Here is a 19,658-nt window from a genome sequence, read left to right as displayed (position 1 = left end):
AGGCAGAGGCTGAGGCCACACTCCTGCCTCAGCCCTGCGTCTTCTAAGAGGATAATTATTACTGACCTTAATACATCTGCATGTTCAAGTCTGTCCATTTTCTGTCTTCTCTTCATTTTTCTTTTTTTTTGTTTTTGTTTTTGTTTTTCCAGACATGGTTTCTCTGTGTGGCCCTGGCTGTTCTGGAGCTTGCTCTGTAGACTAGGCTGGCATCAAACTCAGAAATCCACCTGCCTCTGCCTCCAGAGTGCTGGGATTAAAGGCGTGCTTTCATTTTCCTTTGTTAACTGTACAGTTTAGTCATTTGTTTTTACAAGGGTATGCAGACACTGCCACTGTCATTTGAGAATGTGTTGACTCCCGTGAGAATAGCACCGTGGTCATCACTGATCCTCCTTCCTGACCCCGAGAGAGAGATACTCCTGACTTTCTGTCTCTGGATTGCCATGTGATTTCATTAACCTAGCAGAAGGCTTTGGGTTTATTTGTATTACACAGAACAGCAGTATTTCTTTTACATGTGGGTGACTTACCATTCCACCTTGGCCATTCCATAGCACAGCTGCCCCTCTGGCTATTATGGCTAATACTGGCTATAGCAGTATTATATATCTGGAGATTGGGACTTCTTATAACCCCAGCACTTCTGAAGCTTAAACAGGCCATCACATAGCAGTACTCTTATTCATTAAAAAAGAAAAATGGACCCTGGACACAGCCTTTAATGCCTGTACTTGGGAGGCAGAGGCATGTGGATCTCTGTGAGTTCGAGGCCAGCATGGTCTGTAGAGTGAGCTCCAGGACAGGCAGGGCTAAACAGGGAAGCCCTGTCTCAGGAGGAAGAGGAGGAGGAGCAAGATATAAACATTCATTTTACTGTTATGTACATTTTATATCAGGGTTTTTTTTAGTTTTTATTTATCCATATATATTCATGTATATGAGCTCTCTGTCTTCATACACATCAGATCCCATTACAAACATGTGATGCTAGGAATTGAACTCAGGGCCTCTGGAAGAGCAGCCAGTGCTCTTAACTGCTGAGCCATCTCTCCAGCCTTGTTATATCAGTTTCCCAATGGACATGATCCTACAAGCTGAATTGCTTGATCATGTGATGATTGTATGTTTAAGTTTCTGTGAAGTTTCGAAAGTTTACAAAGTTTGTCAAAGTGGGGACGTTAGTCCACACTCCCACCGCACCATGTGGGGTTCTCGTCTGCAGCGCCCTCCAGTGGTGGTCGCTCCACTGTCTCCCAGTTTTCACCCTCACATTTCATACTCTTCATGCTTTCCTGCAGCTGCCTCTCTCCCATCCTGCCCCGACTCCCAGTGCAGCTGTCTCCTTCTCCTATCGCCCCACCCCCACCCCCACTGTTCGCTGTTATCCTCAGTAAATCCCTCTTTTCTTTCTCACCATTTTAAACTTACTGCCTTATGTTAAGACCTTCACGTGGATACAGCTTATGCGCATTCCTCACTGGAGATGACCAGAACTCTTCTCCCCCTGTCTACATGTGTTGTCAGTTGCTTTCTTTTAGATTTTGTTTTGTCTTGTTTTTTGATTTTTTTTTTTTTTTTTGAGACAAGGTGTAGCCCTGGTTGTCCTGGAACTCACTTTGTAGACCAAGCTGGCGTCGAATTCAGAAATCCGCCTGCCTCTGCCTCCCAAGTGCTGGCATTAAAGGCGTGCGCCACCACAGCTCAGCTGAGCTTTCTGTTTCTTGATAGTTTTTGAAACACACAGAAAAGAAAAGGAAAGGAAAGGAAAGGAAAGGAAAGGAAAGGAAAGGAAAGGAAAGGAAAAAGAAAAGAAGAGAAAAGAAGAGAAAAGAGGTTCAGGGTCCCCAGTTTTCATTGTCCTCCGTGGCTTTGAACTCTCCAGTTCCGGGTCACCTAGACTGGAGCTTACACTTGTGTCCCGTGTTTTGTGGCTTGTCTTTGTCCAGTCCGCCTGCCTTTATGGACCCAGTGCAGTTAGAGGTGCTCAGCACCATGTGTAGCTATAGAACTATGTCTTAAGAGGTTTGGTGGGGTTTCCTTTTTTTTTTTTTTTTTTTAATTTTATGTGTGTGGGTGCTCTGCCCACTGCCCAAGGAAGCCAGAAGAGGGCGTCAGATCCCTTGGAACCTGAGTTAGAGCCAGTTGTGAGCCGCCATGTGGGTGTTGAGATCAGCCAATGCTCTTCAACCACTGACCCCTCTTTCCTGCCTCTTTAAGAGGTTTGTTTAAGTGGCCAGGTGGTGCACACTTGTAATCCCGACAACCGGGAAGCAGAGACAGTGGATCTCTGTGAACTCTAGGCTGGCCTAGTCTACTGAGTGGGTTTTAGGAGAGCCAGGGTTATTTAAAAAAGACCCCGTCTCAAGGGGGAAGAAAAGAGCACTTTATATAAAGTTTACTCTTAGATCTTTTTTTTTTTTTTTTTTTAAAGATTTATTTATTTATTATATGTAAGTACACTGTAGCTGTCTTCAGACACTCCAGAAGAGGACGCCAGATCTCGTTGTGGGTGGTTGTGAGCCACCATGTGGTTGCTGGGATTTGAACTCTGGACCTTCGGAAGAGCAGTTGGGTGCTCTTACCCACTGAGCCATCTCACCAGCCCCTACTCTTAGATCTTTAAATGTTGTAGTTCTTGTTAATGGTTAAGGTGGGACCTGGTTTTTGTCTCTGGCATGGGATGGTCACATGTCCTCGGTACTGACTGATACAATCTTTTCTTTCCTTGGAGAATTTTCCTGGCACTTGTATTAGAAGTCAGTTTACCATCAGTGTAAAGGCTGTTCCTTATGTCTCCGTGCTGGCTGATTCATTTGTGTGCCAGCACCACACTATCCTGATTACTGGAGCTTTTTTAGCATTTGTTTTGGAAGCTGGGTAAGCCATCCCTCCAATATTTTTCAGTATTTCAGCCCTCTAATACACTTTCAAGTTTACCTGCCAATGCAGATCATGTGTGGAGTTTAACATCAGCTTTGTAAAATAGGGTCTCCCTGTATAGGTCAGACTGGCCTGGAACTTAATGTGTAGCCCAGACTAGCCTTGACATGAATTGCAATCATCCTGTCTTAGCTGGGATAGCAGGTGAGTGTCTGCATCGGCTAGGATTTTGGTAAGGACTGCTTCAGACTTACAGATCAACTGGGGAAGTTTTACTGTCTTCTCTCTTCAGCTTCTTATGAAGGTTACAGTTGAATCTCTGGGTAGGTCTCAGATTTTCGGCTCCACATTGACTAACAGTTTGGAGCACTTTATACATGCTTAGCTGTTTTTCCTTTGCAGCTGACAGCAGTCACAGGCTTGAGGGACACCTGAGCTAGATCTAAGGACCAGCTTAGCTCTGCTTCCCTCTCCCTGCCTTTCAGTATGCTTGGGATTCAGGCCTTCTGTCACAGGGAACACATTTGAAAAGACACCCCTGCTGGGCTTGGTGGTACACACCTTTAATCCCAGCACTTGGGAGGCAGAGGCAGGCAGATTTCTGAGTTTGAGACCAGCCTGGTCTACAAAGTCAGTTCCAGGACAGCCAGGGCTATACAGAGAAACCCTTTCTCAAAAAAAAAAAAAAGGAAAGAAAAGAAAAGACACCCATGGTGCCATGTGAGGTGCTGAAAGTACACCCCACTTAGGCCACAGAGACAGCACAGGAGCATGGGCCTCTGAGCCCAGCACCACAGTCTCTCGGGATGTGGTTCCCAGCCAAAGACAGACTGAGTGGAAACAGTTCCAAGTGAGGTTCTGGGAGACCTGCAGTGCCTTGTCTGCCTTCCCAGAATGCCTCAGTCCCACTGAGCTCCTCACTCGCCATATTGTCTCTCCCCTCCAGCAAGACACCCTAGATGCAGAGATCCACATCGAGACGGAGAATCAGGGCATGTACAAGTTCATGTCCTCCCAGCACCTCTTCAAGCTGCTGGACTGCCTGCAGGAGTCCCACTCCTTCTCCAAAGCCTTCAACTCCAACTATGAGCAGCGGACTGTCCTCTGGCGAGCTGGTGAGGCACACAGGCTCATGACAGGCCACGCTGGCCACAGCCCTGCAACACCAAAGCCTTTGGAAAATTCTGATACTTTATATGCCTTTAATTTCATATTTTGCTTTTTATGTGTCTGAGTGTTTTGCCTACATTTATGTCTGTGTCCTACATGCCTGGTATGCAAGGAGGTTAAAAGCGGGGACCAGATCCCTAGGCAATGGAGTTTTAGAGTTGTGAGCCTCCATATGCGTACTGGGTACCGATCCTGAGCGGGCTGGAAGAGCAGCCAGTGACCTTAACTACTGAGCCGTCTCTCTAACCCATATTTTTATGTAATATTTGTTTTTTCCAAGGGTGGAAAGTGTAGGAGTTTTATTATTCTGAACTTTGCATAGACCATTACAGACTTTTGTTGTCGTCCCCTTAACATTCTCCCCAGATGCCTTGTTTTGTTGAAACAAAATTATTTTTTGCTATCACCCTGGCTAACCTAGAATTTGCTGGTAGCTCAGGCTAGTCTGAAACTCACAGTAATCTCCCTGTCTCAGCCTCTTGATTACTGAGATTATAGGTGTGTGCCCCTGGGCCTCATCCTAGGGTCTTTGTTTGTTTCTTTTTTGACACAGGCTTTCTCTGTGTTGCCCTGGCTGTTCTGGGACTCACTCTGTAGACCAGGCTGGCCTATCTACCTGCCTCCTGAGTGCTGGGATTAAAGGTGTGCACTACCATGCCTGGCTTAAGTCACTGTTTTAAACCACGTTTAGAATGTCTTTTCCCTGTGGGAAGGGTTTGTCCATACCATTGTCTGTGGGGATTTTTGTTCAGAGTGTTTGGCACATCTCTGACTGGGATTTTTATATTTTTTTTCTTTTTAAATCACGTTTTTATATGTACTTTGTAGGCAAATTTTTTAAAAAGCCATTAACTTAAATAAAGTGATAGCATTCTTTTTTAAAATTTAAAAATTGTATGTGCATTTATAATTTAGAAATTGAGTGTGCACATGCCGCAGTGTGTGTGTTGTGGAGGTCAGAGGAGAGCTTTGTGGAGTTAGTTCTCTCCTTCTACCTTTGTGTGGGTTCTGGGGTGCTAGCTCAGGTCTCAGGCTTACTCAGTAAGTACCTTTACCTGCTGAGCCCTCTAGTGGCCTTGAACTACCCCGTCTGCACAGGTCACCTGTACAATCATGGCCGCACCATGTGCCTCCCAAGGCCGTCTGCTCAGTACTGTCCTGGCTGGTAACTTGCACCGCTGACTGCTGACTGCTGACATGATTGCCTTATCTCTAGGCTTCAAGGGCAAGTCCAAACCCAATCTTCTCAAACAAGAAACCAGCAGCCTGGCCTGTTGCCTAAGGATCCTGTTTAGAATGTACGTTGATGAGAACCGCAGGGATTCCTGGGACGAAATACAACAGCGACTTCTAAGGTAAGATTGTTTTCTGTTGTTATTTTGCATCCTAATTCTGTGAATGGAAAAGAATAAGAGACGCTTTTTATGCTGGCGCTTGGGGGACAGAAGCAATGGATCTCTTTGAGTTGCAAGCCAGCCACTTCTACATACAAAAGAGTAGGGGAGAAATATCTACTCAGTAAGGAGCCCTGGATGGCTGGCTTCCTTCTGCTGCCTCATCTTTCAGGTTGGAGAATCAATCCTGAGCAGAGCAGGCAGGGCAGGCAGGACGGGCAGGGCCACTGCTTTGCGTTCCAGCTCCTCCTGGGGCTCATCTCTGAGTCCTGAGACGGGGGAGGGTAGGTTACCGACCCTCCTGGGTGGAGGTCCAAGGATCAACTGTGAGACTTGGCACCCTTTCACTCCTTCTTTCTAGGAAGAGGGGGATCATAGGGTTAGCAGGATCAGCCCACACACGTGCCACAGTGCAAGCAGTAGGCTGCCAGTTTCCACCTGCTTCCTGGGCATCACCGGCAGGCTGGGGAGCCCCGGGTTTGTGGTTTTCTTTGATGCTGGATGTGAATTTGGCCTTGTGCATGTTTTACTGCTGGACTCTGGACTCTGAGTCCCCCAAGCCGCCTTTCGCTCCTGAAACCTTAGCATGTGGCCCTGACCTTGCAGGAAGGCAGCAGTCTCCAGCACAGGACAGCAGCACTCAGGAGGTCATTCAGAGATCTTAACTGTCAAGTGGGTTTATCAATTATCACTATATCAGTGTTGGTGTATTCTCTAATGGAATGTTGGCAGCCATTTGGGGAGGAGGGCTGGGTACAAGGTATAGCAATGGAGCACTTGCCTACCTAGAGCAGTGATCTACTCTAGGTTCATCTCCTAGATGATGTGCACACACCCCCGGAACAAAGAGGGAAGAGAATGGGCCACAATAGTCATATGTCCTCTAAAAGAGTGGGATTCTTGCTTCCTTTTTACTGTTACAATTTTATTCCCTTTCCAAATGACTTAGAGTAAGAATAGACTTTTATTTGGTCTTTTGAGATAGGGCCTCACATAGTCCGGGCTGGCCTCAGATTGACCATAAAGCCAAGGGTGACATTGAATTTCTGGTCTCCTGCCTCTACCTTCTAAGTGTTGAGATTACATGTGTGCACCACCACACCCAGTACTAATAAGTCTTGGCTGAAGGAATTATTTAATTAAAAGAAAGAAAACTATTCTTTCCCACCCTTCCCTGTGACAGTCTCCCTGTATCTGACCTCAGACTGGTCTTGAACTCACAATTCTCCTGCCTCACTCTCCCCATACCCATTTCTTAACTCAAGCCTAGAGGGTAATCACCTGCATTGGCTCCCAGCTTCTCTAGTCAGGGTTGTGGTGTAACATTTAAATCTGGGAGCAGTCTGACGTAGCTATGGAGTGAAGAAAGAGTCGGTAACAGTGAGGGTGCTTACTGTGCTGCGGACTGATAGGGCCGCACTGGCAGTTCCAGAGCCATTCTGTCATTTGACAGAAATGAGGGCCTGGTGCTCTGCCCAGGCCAACACAGCCAGTGTAGGCATTCAGTAGGCTGCTGAAGGAATCTGGCTGTCCCCTGGTGTGAAGTGCCCACTCCTGTCTTGACATGCCTGTCTCTTACCTCTAGAGTGTGCAGTGAAGCACTCGCCTATTTCATTACTGTGAACTCCGAGAGCCATCGGGAAGCATGGACGAGCCTCCTGCTGCTACTTCTAACCAAAACCCTCAAGATAAGCGATGAAAAGGTACAGGGCGAACTCCTCTTCCCCATTCGCTCTGGTCACAGGGACAGGGGTGCTTTTCCTCCAGTTGAGATGACTGCTGGAGACAGTTCATTAGCAAAGTGGGTGCCTTCCCAAGAACCCCAGCTGAGAAAGGATGACATGTGGACCGTGTGTGTGTGTGTGTGTGTGTGTGTGTGGCTGTTGGGATAGGACTGACCTCAGTACAGAAGTGGCTTGCGGCCGTGCAGTGATGATGTAGACTAGAAGCCCACTCTGCAGGATGGAAGAAGCCTGCTGAGGACAGCAAGGCTGTTAGAAAAGGGACTCAGTATCATTACAATGGGAGGCTGTGGTACTTTATGTCATGGCCTCAAATAGCCTAGGCTAGCCCAGGACATACTGTGACCAAAGAATACCTGATCCTTTTGCTTCCACCTCAGCACTGTAAGATGTATTTATTTTACTCTAAGTAGGCTGGAGATTGAATGCAAGGCTTCCTATGCGCTAAGCAAGTGCTCTCCCATCTGAGCTCCACCCAAGGCCTGTTTTCATGAGTCTTCCGTGTAGCCCCGCCTGGCCAGGAACTTGCAATCTTCCCATTTTAGTCATAGACCACACTGCCCAGCTAGAGTAAGTTTCAGTAGCAAGAAAGCGCAGCAACAGTGCTCCAGGGTGCCGTAGCTTAAGCTGAGATGGACACATCTGGAAAACGGGTGCAGAAAGGAAGGTGTTCCATGGCTAACTTGGCTCTCTGCTTCCTCCTGCAAGTTCAAAGCACACGCGTCAATGTACTACCCCTACCTGTGTGAAATTATGCAGTTTGACCTGATCCCTGAGCTCCGAGCAGTTCTGCGAAAGTTCTTCCTGCGGATAGGCCTGGTGTATAAGATATGGATTCCAGAAGAGCCGTCGCAAGTGCCAGCAGCACTGTCATCGACCTGGTAGCACTGGCTGCATGGCCACTGCTGTGGTTCTGTAGAACATCCGCCATGCCGTCCCAGCTGGCAGATGAGGAGCTGCCCACTATGCTGGGTTTGGACCTGGAGGGCAGTGGCGTGAACCCTGGTCAGCACAGTCCCCAGCGGAGACTCACGGTGTCTCATTAAACCATCGCATACCAGTAACTCGGTGGGCAGGGAGTCCGTTCCACCTGTTCTTGCATTCCGCTGGCTGACCTGTTAGACCTGTCCTTGTGAATGCCACCGTTTCCTCTAAGACTGGCCATAAATGTTTTGTCAGAGGAAGTCGCTCTCCTGGGAGGCAATGAGCATTGCTGTATAGGTTCCTGTTTATTAGAGAGTATGTTAATAAAAGTCCTTGTAATAGCTCACAGCCACCTAAGTGCGCTCGGTGTTTTGTTGTTTGACTGTGTTAGAGAAGTCTGAATGTTTGTGTCAGTTTTGGGTCAGCCTAGATAAAGATGGGAAAGACAGAGTGTTCCTTATGTCTTGTTTTGTAATTGTTTGAGTGGTTTCTAAAATATTTTACAAAGATATATTATTAAAAATTTGATAAAGGCAGAGTTTAGTAGACTTAAGAGCTTGCAAGGTTTTAAGAAAATGTAGTGCCTCGTGGCTCCCTGGTTTAGTAACTTGGAGAGACAGTCTGTAGGAAAAAGATAATCTAAAAAAAGGTGTTAGCCTTCCTTGAAGTATTTGTGGGTGGATGTTCCGTTAAATTTCCCAGAATGCATTGCACATCTTTTTCTGAAATCTAGACTATGAAAAGGTGATGAGCATGAAGTAACTGACGTAGAGTTGGTTTATCTTTGAGTAAACCTTTTTAGTTTTTACCTCAGCAGAGTGTTAATATGGCTGCTTTGCAGTCCTGCTAAAGGGACCACCAGAGGGAGGGACAGTTTGTACGCCCCTCTCAGCACGCATCATGAGTGGGACTGGAGCCCCTGCGGGACTAGCACAGCTGGGCTGTGACAGTGGCAGAGGTGGCACCTAGAGCTTCTGTTAACTTGAGCCAGGAGCTGGGTTCTTTGGCAAGATTAGCTTCTGGGATCCTTATGTTGGTAATGGTGCCATGTCCAGAACCACAGTAGAATGAAATCTGAGTGCTCCTAACAACCCACAGCAGCCCCGCTAGAAGCTTAATGGATTCGGAGCCCATGAGAGAAAGAACACAGGCTTCCTGGTCTGCCCTCCCCCTCCGCTCACCTGGAGCTAAACTGAGAGGCTAAACTGTGTCATGAAGCGCATTGGAAACAGACTTCTGCCTACATCGAGTCCTACGAATTGGGGTTGTATTGATGTCACTCTGGTGCCTTAGAAGTCAGTCGTCCTTGGGAAGGTGTCTGTGAGACTGGGCCCTTTCTTCTCTCCAGAGCAGGATGCCTGGTGCTTTTGCTATTCTCTCATTTCTGACAGCTTTGGCACATGCTCGGTTTGGCCAGCAGAACTTGTATTTGTGCTTTTTTTTTCCCCAAAAGTATTTTAATTTCTCTACCAAAGGGGGAAAATCAAGCAGGCTGAGGTTATTATGGCTAACACACCTCAGCCGAGCAGGCTGTGTACCTCGGAGGGAGGGCCTGGGGGACAATGTTACCGAGAGGAGAATGTGAGCACATTTGACTGACACGGCCTGGAACCCGGTACATCTTTTCACGGCACTGCCGAGATGTACTCCCTGGTGTTGCCGCTCACAGGCCCTCAGCTGTCGGTGGTTCCTGCAGCTTTTGTTCCTCGCATGTAGTCAGGGAACATGCATGCACGTTGAGTGGGTGCATCCCGCCTAAGCTGTGTCCCTGACTGGTGGCTTTCCCTCCCGTCATGTGACATCCCATTCACTCATCTACACTAGCCCAGTGCTCCCATTGTCCCCTGCCTCCTCTGTAATTTTTGCCCCATCCAGGGTACAGAATGTGTCAGTGAATTTTCTCCTTGCTGAGAGTCTCAGCTCCAATCTCGTTATAATTTTGTTCTGTAAAAGATGAACCTTTCCGAGTGATGTATTCAAACTGTCTAGCAATAGATCTTTTAAAACGATGTAAAACCATTCAGGGTAATTTTTCTTGTCAGTGGCCAGTGGCATCCCTGACCTCCAGAAAGAAGCCATGCAGTATAAACTCCTTGTGGTGAACAAGTCTGTTCATGGCAAACGTGGCTCGAGCCCACCAGACACCAGCGCAGAGCGGGGGCAGCTGTGTATCCTCACATGGGGCCTGCCCCGCTGTAGCACAGGAGCAATGGTGTAGCGTCTTCCAAGGCCTTACTTTTTTTTTTTTAGAATGCTTTAAGTGTTGGCTGTATGTGCTGGGTTCTCTAAAGAAGTTTCTCTTCCCGAGCTGCTGTTGCGAGCAGTTTTGTTCGTGTCTGTTAAGGAAATCACCAGCTTTGGCATCTGACCAACAAACAGTGAGTAGGAGACGGGATTTCCGATGCGCATCTTCAGAGTCAAACACACCCTCCCTCGTGTACAACCAAAGAACAGCCATTATGAAATTGTATAGTAATATCTAGAAACACCACTTCCCTCCACCTGTGACTTTTGTACAAAATTCAGAGAATCTGTAAAGAACCCCCCCACCCCTCAAAAAAGCCTAAACACTTGTTGTTGTTCTTTTGTGATTATGGCTGTACATTTAGTCGTCTTTCTAGTTATGAAAAGAACGTTGACACACGTAGGCATGGCCGCCCCACTCAGGTGTTCGTTGTTACAGTGCTAATGGATCCTGGGTGCAGTAGGCGCTGGGTCCTCCTGACCTCTGTTTCACTGTTTGTGGAGCTCACGTGTAACCTGGAGCGCTGTGCTGCCAGTAGCTTTGGGGTTTTGGAAGCAGACACACCAAAGCCGAGCAGCATAGAGAATGAATCCCTCTGGAAACACTTATTCTCAGAAAATGACACTCTTCAAACGTGTGGGATTTTCTCAGTGTTCTAAGTTTTTAAAAAATTTTATCTTGCGTATTTGCATCAAACATTTCTTTATGTGTAAAATGTATGTTTTTGCTCTTTAAAAATGTCTCAGAGTTAGTTACCAGCTTCTTTGATTTCATCTATACACAATGATTAAGTGCATTTAATATTGGTAATTTAATGAAAAGCATTCCTTGCCCAATGGATGTAAACATTTTTGAAAGAATAAAGCAGAATTATATAATATGAAATGCTATGTAAAGTTTTCTATGTAAAAAATATTATGTATAATACTGTTAAATACCCCATGCTTTGATCAGGTGGAAAAATCAATAAAGTTTTAAAAAGTAAAGCTGCCCCCAGTGTCATCATTTATATCCTGGCAAGCCACGGGTTGGGCTAGTTTGAGTTTGTTGGCATGGCAGACACAAACTCTTAGTTTGCATTTGGGAGTAGGATTTGGCTCCAGGCAGAGAGGATGGTGTAGATATAAGTGCTTGTCCTGCAAGCCTGGTGACCTGGGTCTGACCTCTGGGCCCACGTAAAGGGGGAGACAGAGAACTCGCTCCACAATGGTTCCTCTGGCCTCCACACTGGGTGTTCCCCCACAGTCACACAATCATAAAATAAAACTTAAAAGCCAGGCGTGGTGGCGCATGCCTTTAATCCCAGCACTCAGGAGGCAGAGGCAGGCGGATTTCTGAGTTCAAGGCCAGCCTGGTCTACAAAGTGAGTTCCAGGAAAGCCAGGGCTATACAGAGAAACCCTGTCTCGGAAAAAAAACAAAACAAAAACCTTAAAGTAGAAGGCAAGAAGTATTCATAACCGCAGTTGTGGTCAAGGTGTGGTCCCACCAACCGCTGACCCTCCTCTCAGGTCCACTCCATTGCAAGGAAGTCTAACAAGTCTGGGGGTGGAGCTGGGGGAGGGTGTCCCTCGAGGGCTCCCCTCTGGTTTGTCCAGGCTTTTTTTGTTTCCTAACTTGAGATTCTTGGAGACATCTAACTTGCTGGGGTCCGTTGTTTGGGTAGTCTGGGAGTCGCAGTGTGCCCTTATGCTTCTTATACAGTAGCTGTGAGTTCAAGACTGCAGGAGCCAGCCATGCCATGCCCGGAAGCGGTGTTCCTCCACAGCGCCTTCTCCAGCTCTCAGTTCCCTCTGCGTTCTCTTCCACGGTGGTCCCTCACTATTGCAAGGAAATGATAACATTTAGGACCCTTCTGGGCATGATGGTGAGAGATGAACTTCAAAGCAAAGGCAAGGTGGATACTTGGCCAGTTATAGCCCCAATCTTTTTTTTTTGAGATGATTTCATATAGCCCAGGTTAGCCTTGAACTTGCTCTGTTTCAGAGAACAACCTTGAACTTGTAATTCTCCTGCCCCAACAGTGTGTGTGTGTGACCCTTTTCACATCCACTGCTAACTGCCCGTCTTCCTCCTAGCTCACACAACCTAGAAGTGGATGAGCAAAAGGTCTCCACAAACCCATGTGACTTCAGGGAGGCCTCAAAGAGACCACACCCTTCATAAGCTAACCTGCTTGGCCTGTGGGCAGATTGCCTGTGGGGAAGGAGAATCTAGAAAAGGGCTGTAATGAAGCTGTCTAAGAAGTGAGTTGGCCTCAGGCTGCACTCCCTGTGGAAATGAGGATTTGGGAATAATGGAATCGGAAGGGTGTCAGGAGAAGTATGACGGGCCTGGGGTAGATGCAGCTCAACAATAGAACACATGGGACTGGAGAGATGGCTCAGCGGGTAAGAGCACTGGCTGCTCTTCCAGAGGTCCTGAGTTCAAATCCCAGCAACCATGTGGTGGCTCACAACCATCTATAGATCTATAGGGGGATCTGATGCCTTCTTCAGACAGGCAGATGAATATGTAGCAAAGCACTCATACATTAAATAAAGTTTAAAAAAAAAAAAACCCAGCCGGGCGTGGTGGCGCACGTCTTTAATCCCAGCACTTGGGAGGCAGAGGCAGGCGGATTTCTGAGTTCGAGGCCAGCCTGGTCTACAAAGTGAGTTCCAGGACAGCCAGGACTACACAGAGAAACCCTGTCTCGAAAAATCAAAAAAAAAAAAAAAACAAAAAACAACAAAAAAAAAACCAGTAGAGCACATGCTTTTGGACGCATTGAGATCCTGTATTATATATATATTATATATATCCCACACTACAAAACAAACAACAAACCATAAGCCTGGTGGTGAACACCTGCGACCTCAGCCACTCCATTTATTTGATTGGCTGCTTGTGACTGGGTCTTAGTCTGTAACCGGGCTGGCCTTGAACTCAGCAATTCCCGTAGCTCTGTCTTTCAAATGCAGAACTACAGGAGCAAGCCAGCAGACCTGGTTTGATGGAGGGCTGAGAATGAAAGCCAGAGGTCAGTTTATGCCAGACAGGCATTCTACCAACTGAGATCCATCTGTAAGCCGCTAAAAGCCATTTTCAGAGTAACAGGTGTTTGTTGGTTTGGTTTGGTTTTGTTTTTGAGATGGGGTTTCTCTGTGTAGCTCTGGCTGTCCTGAAACTCACTCTGTAGACCAGGCTGGTCTTGAACTCGAGAGATCTACCTGTGTCTGCCTGCCTGCCAAGTGCTGAGACTAAAGGCATGAGTGGGAGGCACCATACCTGGCCCTCAGAACATTTTTAATTACACTTACTTGTGCACACCGATAAGTGTACTATGGCACACGTGTGAGGTGACAGGACAGCTCTCAAGTATCTGTTTTCTTCTCCAATCATGTGGATCCTGGGCATAAAACTCTAGTTGTCAGGCTTAGTGGCAAGTGCCAGTAAGCTATTGAGCCATCTAATCAGCTCCAATTTCTCATTTTTTAAATAAGGGAAGAGAAAAATCCAGCATAGGGCTGTAGCCTAGCACCTGGTTGATGGTGCAGGAGTTCAAAGCCAGGCTGTCTACACATCAACTTAATTCCAGGCCAGCCATGAGAAATGACCTCAAGGGGCTGGAGAGATGGCTCAGTGGTTGAGAGCACTGACCACTCTTCAGAGGTTCTGAGTTCAAATCCCAGCAACCACATGGTGGCTCACAACCATCTGTAATGAGATCAGATGCCCTCTTCTGGTGTGTCTGAAGACAGCTACAGTGTATTTATATAATAAATAAATTAATAATAATAAAAAAAGAGAAATGACCTCAAAAACCGACAAGCCAGACACAGTGGTCCAGGCCTATAACATCAGCACTTAGGAGCCTGAGACAGAACTACTGCAAGTTTAAGGCCAGCCTGGGTTACACTGAGTTCTAGATCAGCCTGGACTATAGGGTGATATGCCCAGCTCAAAACAAAACTGAAGCCAGACTAAGAGGAAGCAGGAGATAAGATGCAAACATAGTTGCTTCCTGTCCAGTGCACATTTGGTGCTGGGCTGTACTCAGTAAGAACTAACACTGCCTCTCTCTCTCTCTCTCTCTCTCTCTCTCTCTCTCTCTCTTTAAGTTTTATTCTTATTTGGCGTGAATGGGTGTTTTGCCTGAATGTATTTGTGAGCTTCACATGAGTGCAGTGCCTGTAGAGGCCAGAGAGGGCATAGGATACCCTATAACTAGAGTTACAGCAGTTCCTGGCCACCATGCCGATGCTGGGATCGGAACATGGTATTCTCCAAGAGCAGCACCAGTTTTTAACGGTTGGGCTGTCTCTTGAGCCCACTGCCTCTATTTTAAAACCAAAGACAAACCCGCCTCAGTGGGATGCTTCTTGATTTTAGCTATGTCCGCTCTTTCCTTCTCACTTGGGCCAAAGGACACTTGTTCTCTGCAAGTATGAGCGGATGTGCCCACATCCGTCTGAATGGAAACAGAAGAAGAAATGATCTTCCATGGAGCCCGCGATAGGAGATGCGTCTTTTCAGAATGATCTTCCATGCTGTAGAGACATTGTTTCCTTAGTCATCGAAAACAAGGGAATGAATTATGAATGAATACTTAGACTTCTGCTTAGTTATCATCTGTGTTTCCAACACCATCATTCTCAGTTGTAGCTGACATTAAGAATAGGTCGTGGTACTCATTCGGCTTCGCCACACACCCTGCAGATCTGCAGATCGGCCTTTCCAAAGTACCCGCTAGCATGGCGCTTCTGTTGCCGCATAGAGACATAGTGTGTGTTGGGGTGCTTACTCTCAGACAGACCTGATCATCTTGCCTCAGCGTTTGGGTTTTCAGACTGGTGTTAGCTGCAGGGTACCAGCCTGTATCTAGTGTATGTGGTATGTGTGTATGTGTGTATGTATGTGTGCTTGTGCATATGTGAAGTGTGTATATGTGTGTGGATAGTGTTTGTGTGTTTGCATGCATAAATATATATATGTGTGTGTGTGTGTGTGCTCTGTTATATGTGTAGTGTGTGTGTGTATGGTGTGTATATATGTGTGTGTGTGGTGTGTGTGTGGTCTGTTATATGTGGTATGTATATATGTGTGTGTGTATGGTGTGTATATATGTGTGTGTGTGATGTGTGTGTGATATTTGGACTGGGCATCAAATTGTAAGAAACATGAAGATTTTTTTATCATACAGTGTAAAATTTGTCCTTTTTGTTTGTTTTTTTTGTCTTTTTTTTTTTTCTTGGTTTTTCTGAGACAGGGTTTCTCTGTGTAGCCCTGGCTGTCCTGGAACTCACTCTGTAGACCAGGCTGGCCTCGAACTCAGAAATCCACCTGCCTCTGCCTCCCAAGTGCTGGGATTAAAGGCGTGCACCACCATGCCCAGCTCCCGCTTTTTTTTTTAAAACCAAGACCTAGTCCATCAAATTCCATAGATCTTGGAAATTCTCTAATTGTACTAATCTTGCTTTTTGGCTTCTGTAGTTTCACTTTTAAAAATAATTTTATTTATTTTTTTAAAGATTTATTTCTTTATTATATTAGTATTATTATATTATATATTATATTATTATATTATATATATTAGTATTAGTATACTGTAGCTGTCTTCAGATGCTCCAGAAGAGGGCGTCAGATTTCATTATGGATGGTTGTGAGCCACTATGAGGTGGCTGGGATTTGAACTCAGGACCTTTGGAAGAACAGTCGGTGCTCTTAACCGCTAAGCCATCTCTCCAGCCCCCTATTTATTTTTATGTATATGGGTATACTGTAGCTGTAGATGGTTGTGAGCCTTTGTGTGGTTGTTGGGAATTGATTTTAGGACCTCTGCTCCCTCCTGTCAACCCTGCCCGTTCTGGCCCAAAGATTTAATTTATTATTATATAAGTACACTGTAGCTGTCTTCAGACACACCAGAAGAGGGCGTCAGATCTCATTAAGGGTAGTTGTGAGCTACCATGTGGTTGCTGGAATTTGAACTCAGGACCTTTAGAAGAGCAGTCAGTGCTCTCAGCTGCTGAGCCATCTTCTCAGCCCCAAAATTTCTCTTTATGACAAAAAAATCATATATTTTATCCTCTCCAACCTTGTAAGATTTTATATAAATGGTTTAGTCTCCTTACCCTGTAAAACCTTTGTTTAAGTAAAGGCCCTGTTGCTCTCTTGGAACTTAAAAAAATTAAGAGCCCAACCCCTTCTCTCCATCATATCCTTTGTTTTCTTGTTCTGTTTTGTTGAGACAGAGTTTCTCTGTGTAGTCCTGACTGTCCTGGAACTTTCTCTGTAGACCAGGCTGACCTTGATAAGGATTAAAGGCATGTACCACCATGCCCAGTTCTTCATTTCCTTTTGAAACTAGCCAATGGAGAAGTGTGAGGTCAGATACCAGCCAATGGAGGAAAGACCCTACCGATCATCGCCTGCATCAGAAAATGCTCTTCCATGTTTCTGAGCAATGCACTCTAGAATCTAGAACAACTGTTCTCAACATGGGTGGGGCTCACCTAAGACCACTGGAAGACAGTCACTTACGTTATATTATTATGTTAATAATAGGAGCAAAATTACAATTATGAAGTAGCAACAAAAATAATTTTATGGTTGGGGGGTCCCCACAACATGAGGAACAATATGAAAGGGTCCCAGCGTTAGGAAGGCTGAGGACCACTGCTCTAGTCCAGGGTCTAGGTCAAAGTAAAGTCTTGCCGTGTTGAGACATTTCAACTGGAATAGTGGTCTCATTCTTTAGAACTTTGAACTTATTTCTAACAGAATCCAGGGCCTTGCCGGATGGTGGTGGCGCACTCCTTTAATCCCAGAACTCGGGAGGCAGAGGCAGGCGGATTTGTGAGTTTGAGGCCAGCCTGGTCTACAAAGTGAGTTCCAGGACAGTCAAGGCTACACAGAGAAACCCTGTCTTGAAAAACAAAAAAACAAAACAAAACAAAAAATCCAGGGCCTTGCTTGTACTTACACACGATATTTTACCTATACGGATGTGCATACCCAACACACAGGGAGGGGCAGGAGAGGTGCTCCTCCATGGGTGAAAGCACTGGCTGCTCTTCCAGGGGACCCAGGTACCTTTTCCAGCTCTCATGTGTCATCTCCAGCTCTGTGGGAAACAGTGCCCTCCTCTGGCCTCTTTGGGCACTGCATGCATGTGGTGCACAGAAAATAAAAAAACCTTAATATTAAAAAATGTACTCGCCGGGCGTGATGGCGCACGCCTTTAATCCCAGCACTCGGGAGGCAGAGGCAGGTGGATTTCTGAGTTCGAGGCCAGCCTGGTCTACAGAGTGAGTTCCAGGATCAGCCAGGGCTACACAGAGAAACCCTGTCTCGAAAAACCAAAAAAAAAAAAAAAAAAAAAAAAAAATGTACATATATTTGGACTAGAGAGGTGGCTCAGAGGTTAAGAGCACTGTCTGCTCTTCCAGAGGTCCTGAGTTCAATTTCCCAGTAACCACATGGTGGCTCATACCCATCCACAATGAGATCTGGTGCCCTCTTCTGGCATGCAGGCATACATGCGGGCAGAATATTGTATATGTAATAAATAAATAAATAATAAATCTAAAAAAAAAAATTACCTAGCAACAGAGCCTGGTGGTGGTGGCAGTGGCACATCTTTAATCCCAACATTTGGGAGATGGAGTCAACCAGATCTCTGTGAGTTCGAGACCAGCCTGGTCTACAGAGCTGTCTTCCAGGACAGCAACAGCTACACAGAAAAACCCTGTCTCCAGAAGTTAAAAGCAAACCAAACCAATCAAACAAAAAACCCCAGAACATGTTTACTGAGCAGTTGGGGTGTGCTGAGTGTTAGAGGCACGGCTATAAAGGAGAGCAGTAAGACCTAAGCTGTTGTGTAAGAGTCCTTGGGCTGCTAGGGGACGCTCATTCATTCCAGAAACTCACACGCCTTGCAGACAGCATGAGGAGGAGGAGGGCTAAGGGTAAAAGCACTTGCTGCCAAGACTGAGGGCCAGGGTTCAATCCCTGGGACCCACAAGCTGGTGAGAACTGACCTCACACAGCTACCATGGCACCCACGCACCCCTCCTGTTACATAAATTAACTCAGGATGATAGAATGAAGTCAAGCCAACCTGGTAAGATACAGGAAACCCAGTTTAATGAGAACCTTACATAAACAATGCATGCTTTTGAGGGTAAGCATTCCCATGAAATATCGATTATGAAAATGAGTGTTTGTGACCTGGAATTCATGGCAAGCTGGGCAGCCTGTCTTTTACTGGCTACAACGCAAAGGGAGCCAGCTACTCCTGGACCCAGAGACAGGAAGGAACACATATCAGTGCTGTAAAATGGGGTAAGCTTGTAGCAGAGAGGAACAGAGAAGGCAAGCTAAGCTGGCTGTGGAGGCGCCTTCCTTCTTCAGCCCGGTCTTACTACAGAGCACTAGGCTTCAGTCTTGATCAAACCTGCTTCTAGACCTTCACCTTTCTTTGCTTGCGAGGCGTACAGCCACACAACTGTCTCCTGGCTTTTGAAAAGATACGTTTTCTCTTGTTCAAGGGTCAAATGAACATCCCAGTTACCTTTAAGTTGCCACCAACTACATCGTCGTCTGAAAAAAAAAATTTTTTTTTTTTTGAGAAAGGATCTCACTGTGTAGCTATGCCTGGCCTCTGTGTAGACCATGCTGGGCTCAAATAAATAGCGATTGTTTTGCTTCTGCCTCCCAAGTGCCAAGTGGTAACAAGCACGTGCCATCGCCTTCAGCTTCTGAAATCATGTGTGTGTGAGTGAATGAATATGGGTGTCTTCATCCATTGCTCTCTTATCTTAGTTTTCAAGGCTGGATCTCTTATGGAAACAGGAGCTCACCAATTAGCTAGACTGGCCGGCCAGTAAGCCCCAGCGATCTTCCTGTGTCTGCCTCCCCAGGTACGGAATTGTAGTCAGGCTGGCTTTTATGTGAGTGCTGGGGATTCGAACTCACGTCTTCTTGCTTGCGCAGCTATTACTTACTTAACCAAGCGTGCTATCCCCTAGCTTGAAATTCTTACTCATTCGTTTATTCTATTTGTCCAAGAACAGACGCTCTGCTCTGTCCCTTCTCTCAGGCGTGAGCGAGCACGTTCCATCCAACAGTTAGAAGACACTACGAGCCACTCGCAGAACCTGCCGGGGTCTGAGGAAAGAAACCCAAAACAGAAGCCTGCGTCAAAAGGCACGGTCTCTTGTGACGTCACCGCAGACCCGAGCAATGGTTCCGATTGGCCCTCGCAGCCGGGGTGGGGCCAAAGCATTCCTGGCTCCACCCCGCGTCCCGGTCTCAC

General features: G+C 46.3%; 1 protein-coding gene across 2 annotated transcripts in view; it reads left to right on the top strand.

Annotated features, from left to right (window-relative positions):
- Positions 1–8,459, top strand: part of Arfgef2 (ARF guanine nucleotide exchange factor 2) — an 83,601-nt gene extending 75,142 nt beyond the window's left edge. For both annotated transcript variants that reach the window (XM_021157089.3, XM_021157087.3), the window contains 4 exons: positions 3,830–3,998; positions 5,270–5,408; positions 7,033–7,150; positions 7,898–8,459. In XM_021157089.3, coding sequence (XP_021012748.1) covers positions 3,830–3,998; positions 5,270–5,408; positions 7,033–7,150; positions 7,898–8,074 — 603 coding nt within the window. In that variant the 3' untranslated portion in view covers positions 8,075–8,459. The remainder of the gene's footprint in view (positions 1–3,829; positions 3,999–5,269; positions 5,409–7,032; positions 7,151–7,897) is intronic.
- The last annotated feature ends 11,199 nt before the right edge of the window (positions 8,460–19,658 follow it).

This window comes from Mus caroli, unplaced genomic scaffold (genome assembly GCF_978045245.1).
Source record: "Mus caroli unplaced genomic scaffold, Mus_caroli_1 scaffold_2, whole genome shotgun sequence".
In the NCBI taxonomy this organism is placed as follows: domain Eukaryota; kingdom Metazoa; phylum Chordata; class Mammalia; order Rodentia; family Muridae; genus Mus; species Mus caroli.
This window is presented reverse-complemented; position numbering and strand designations above follow the sequence as displayed.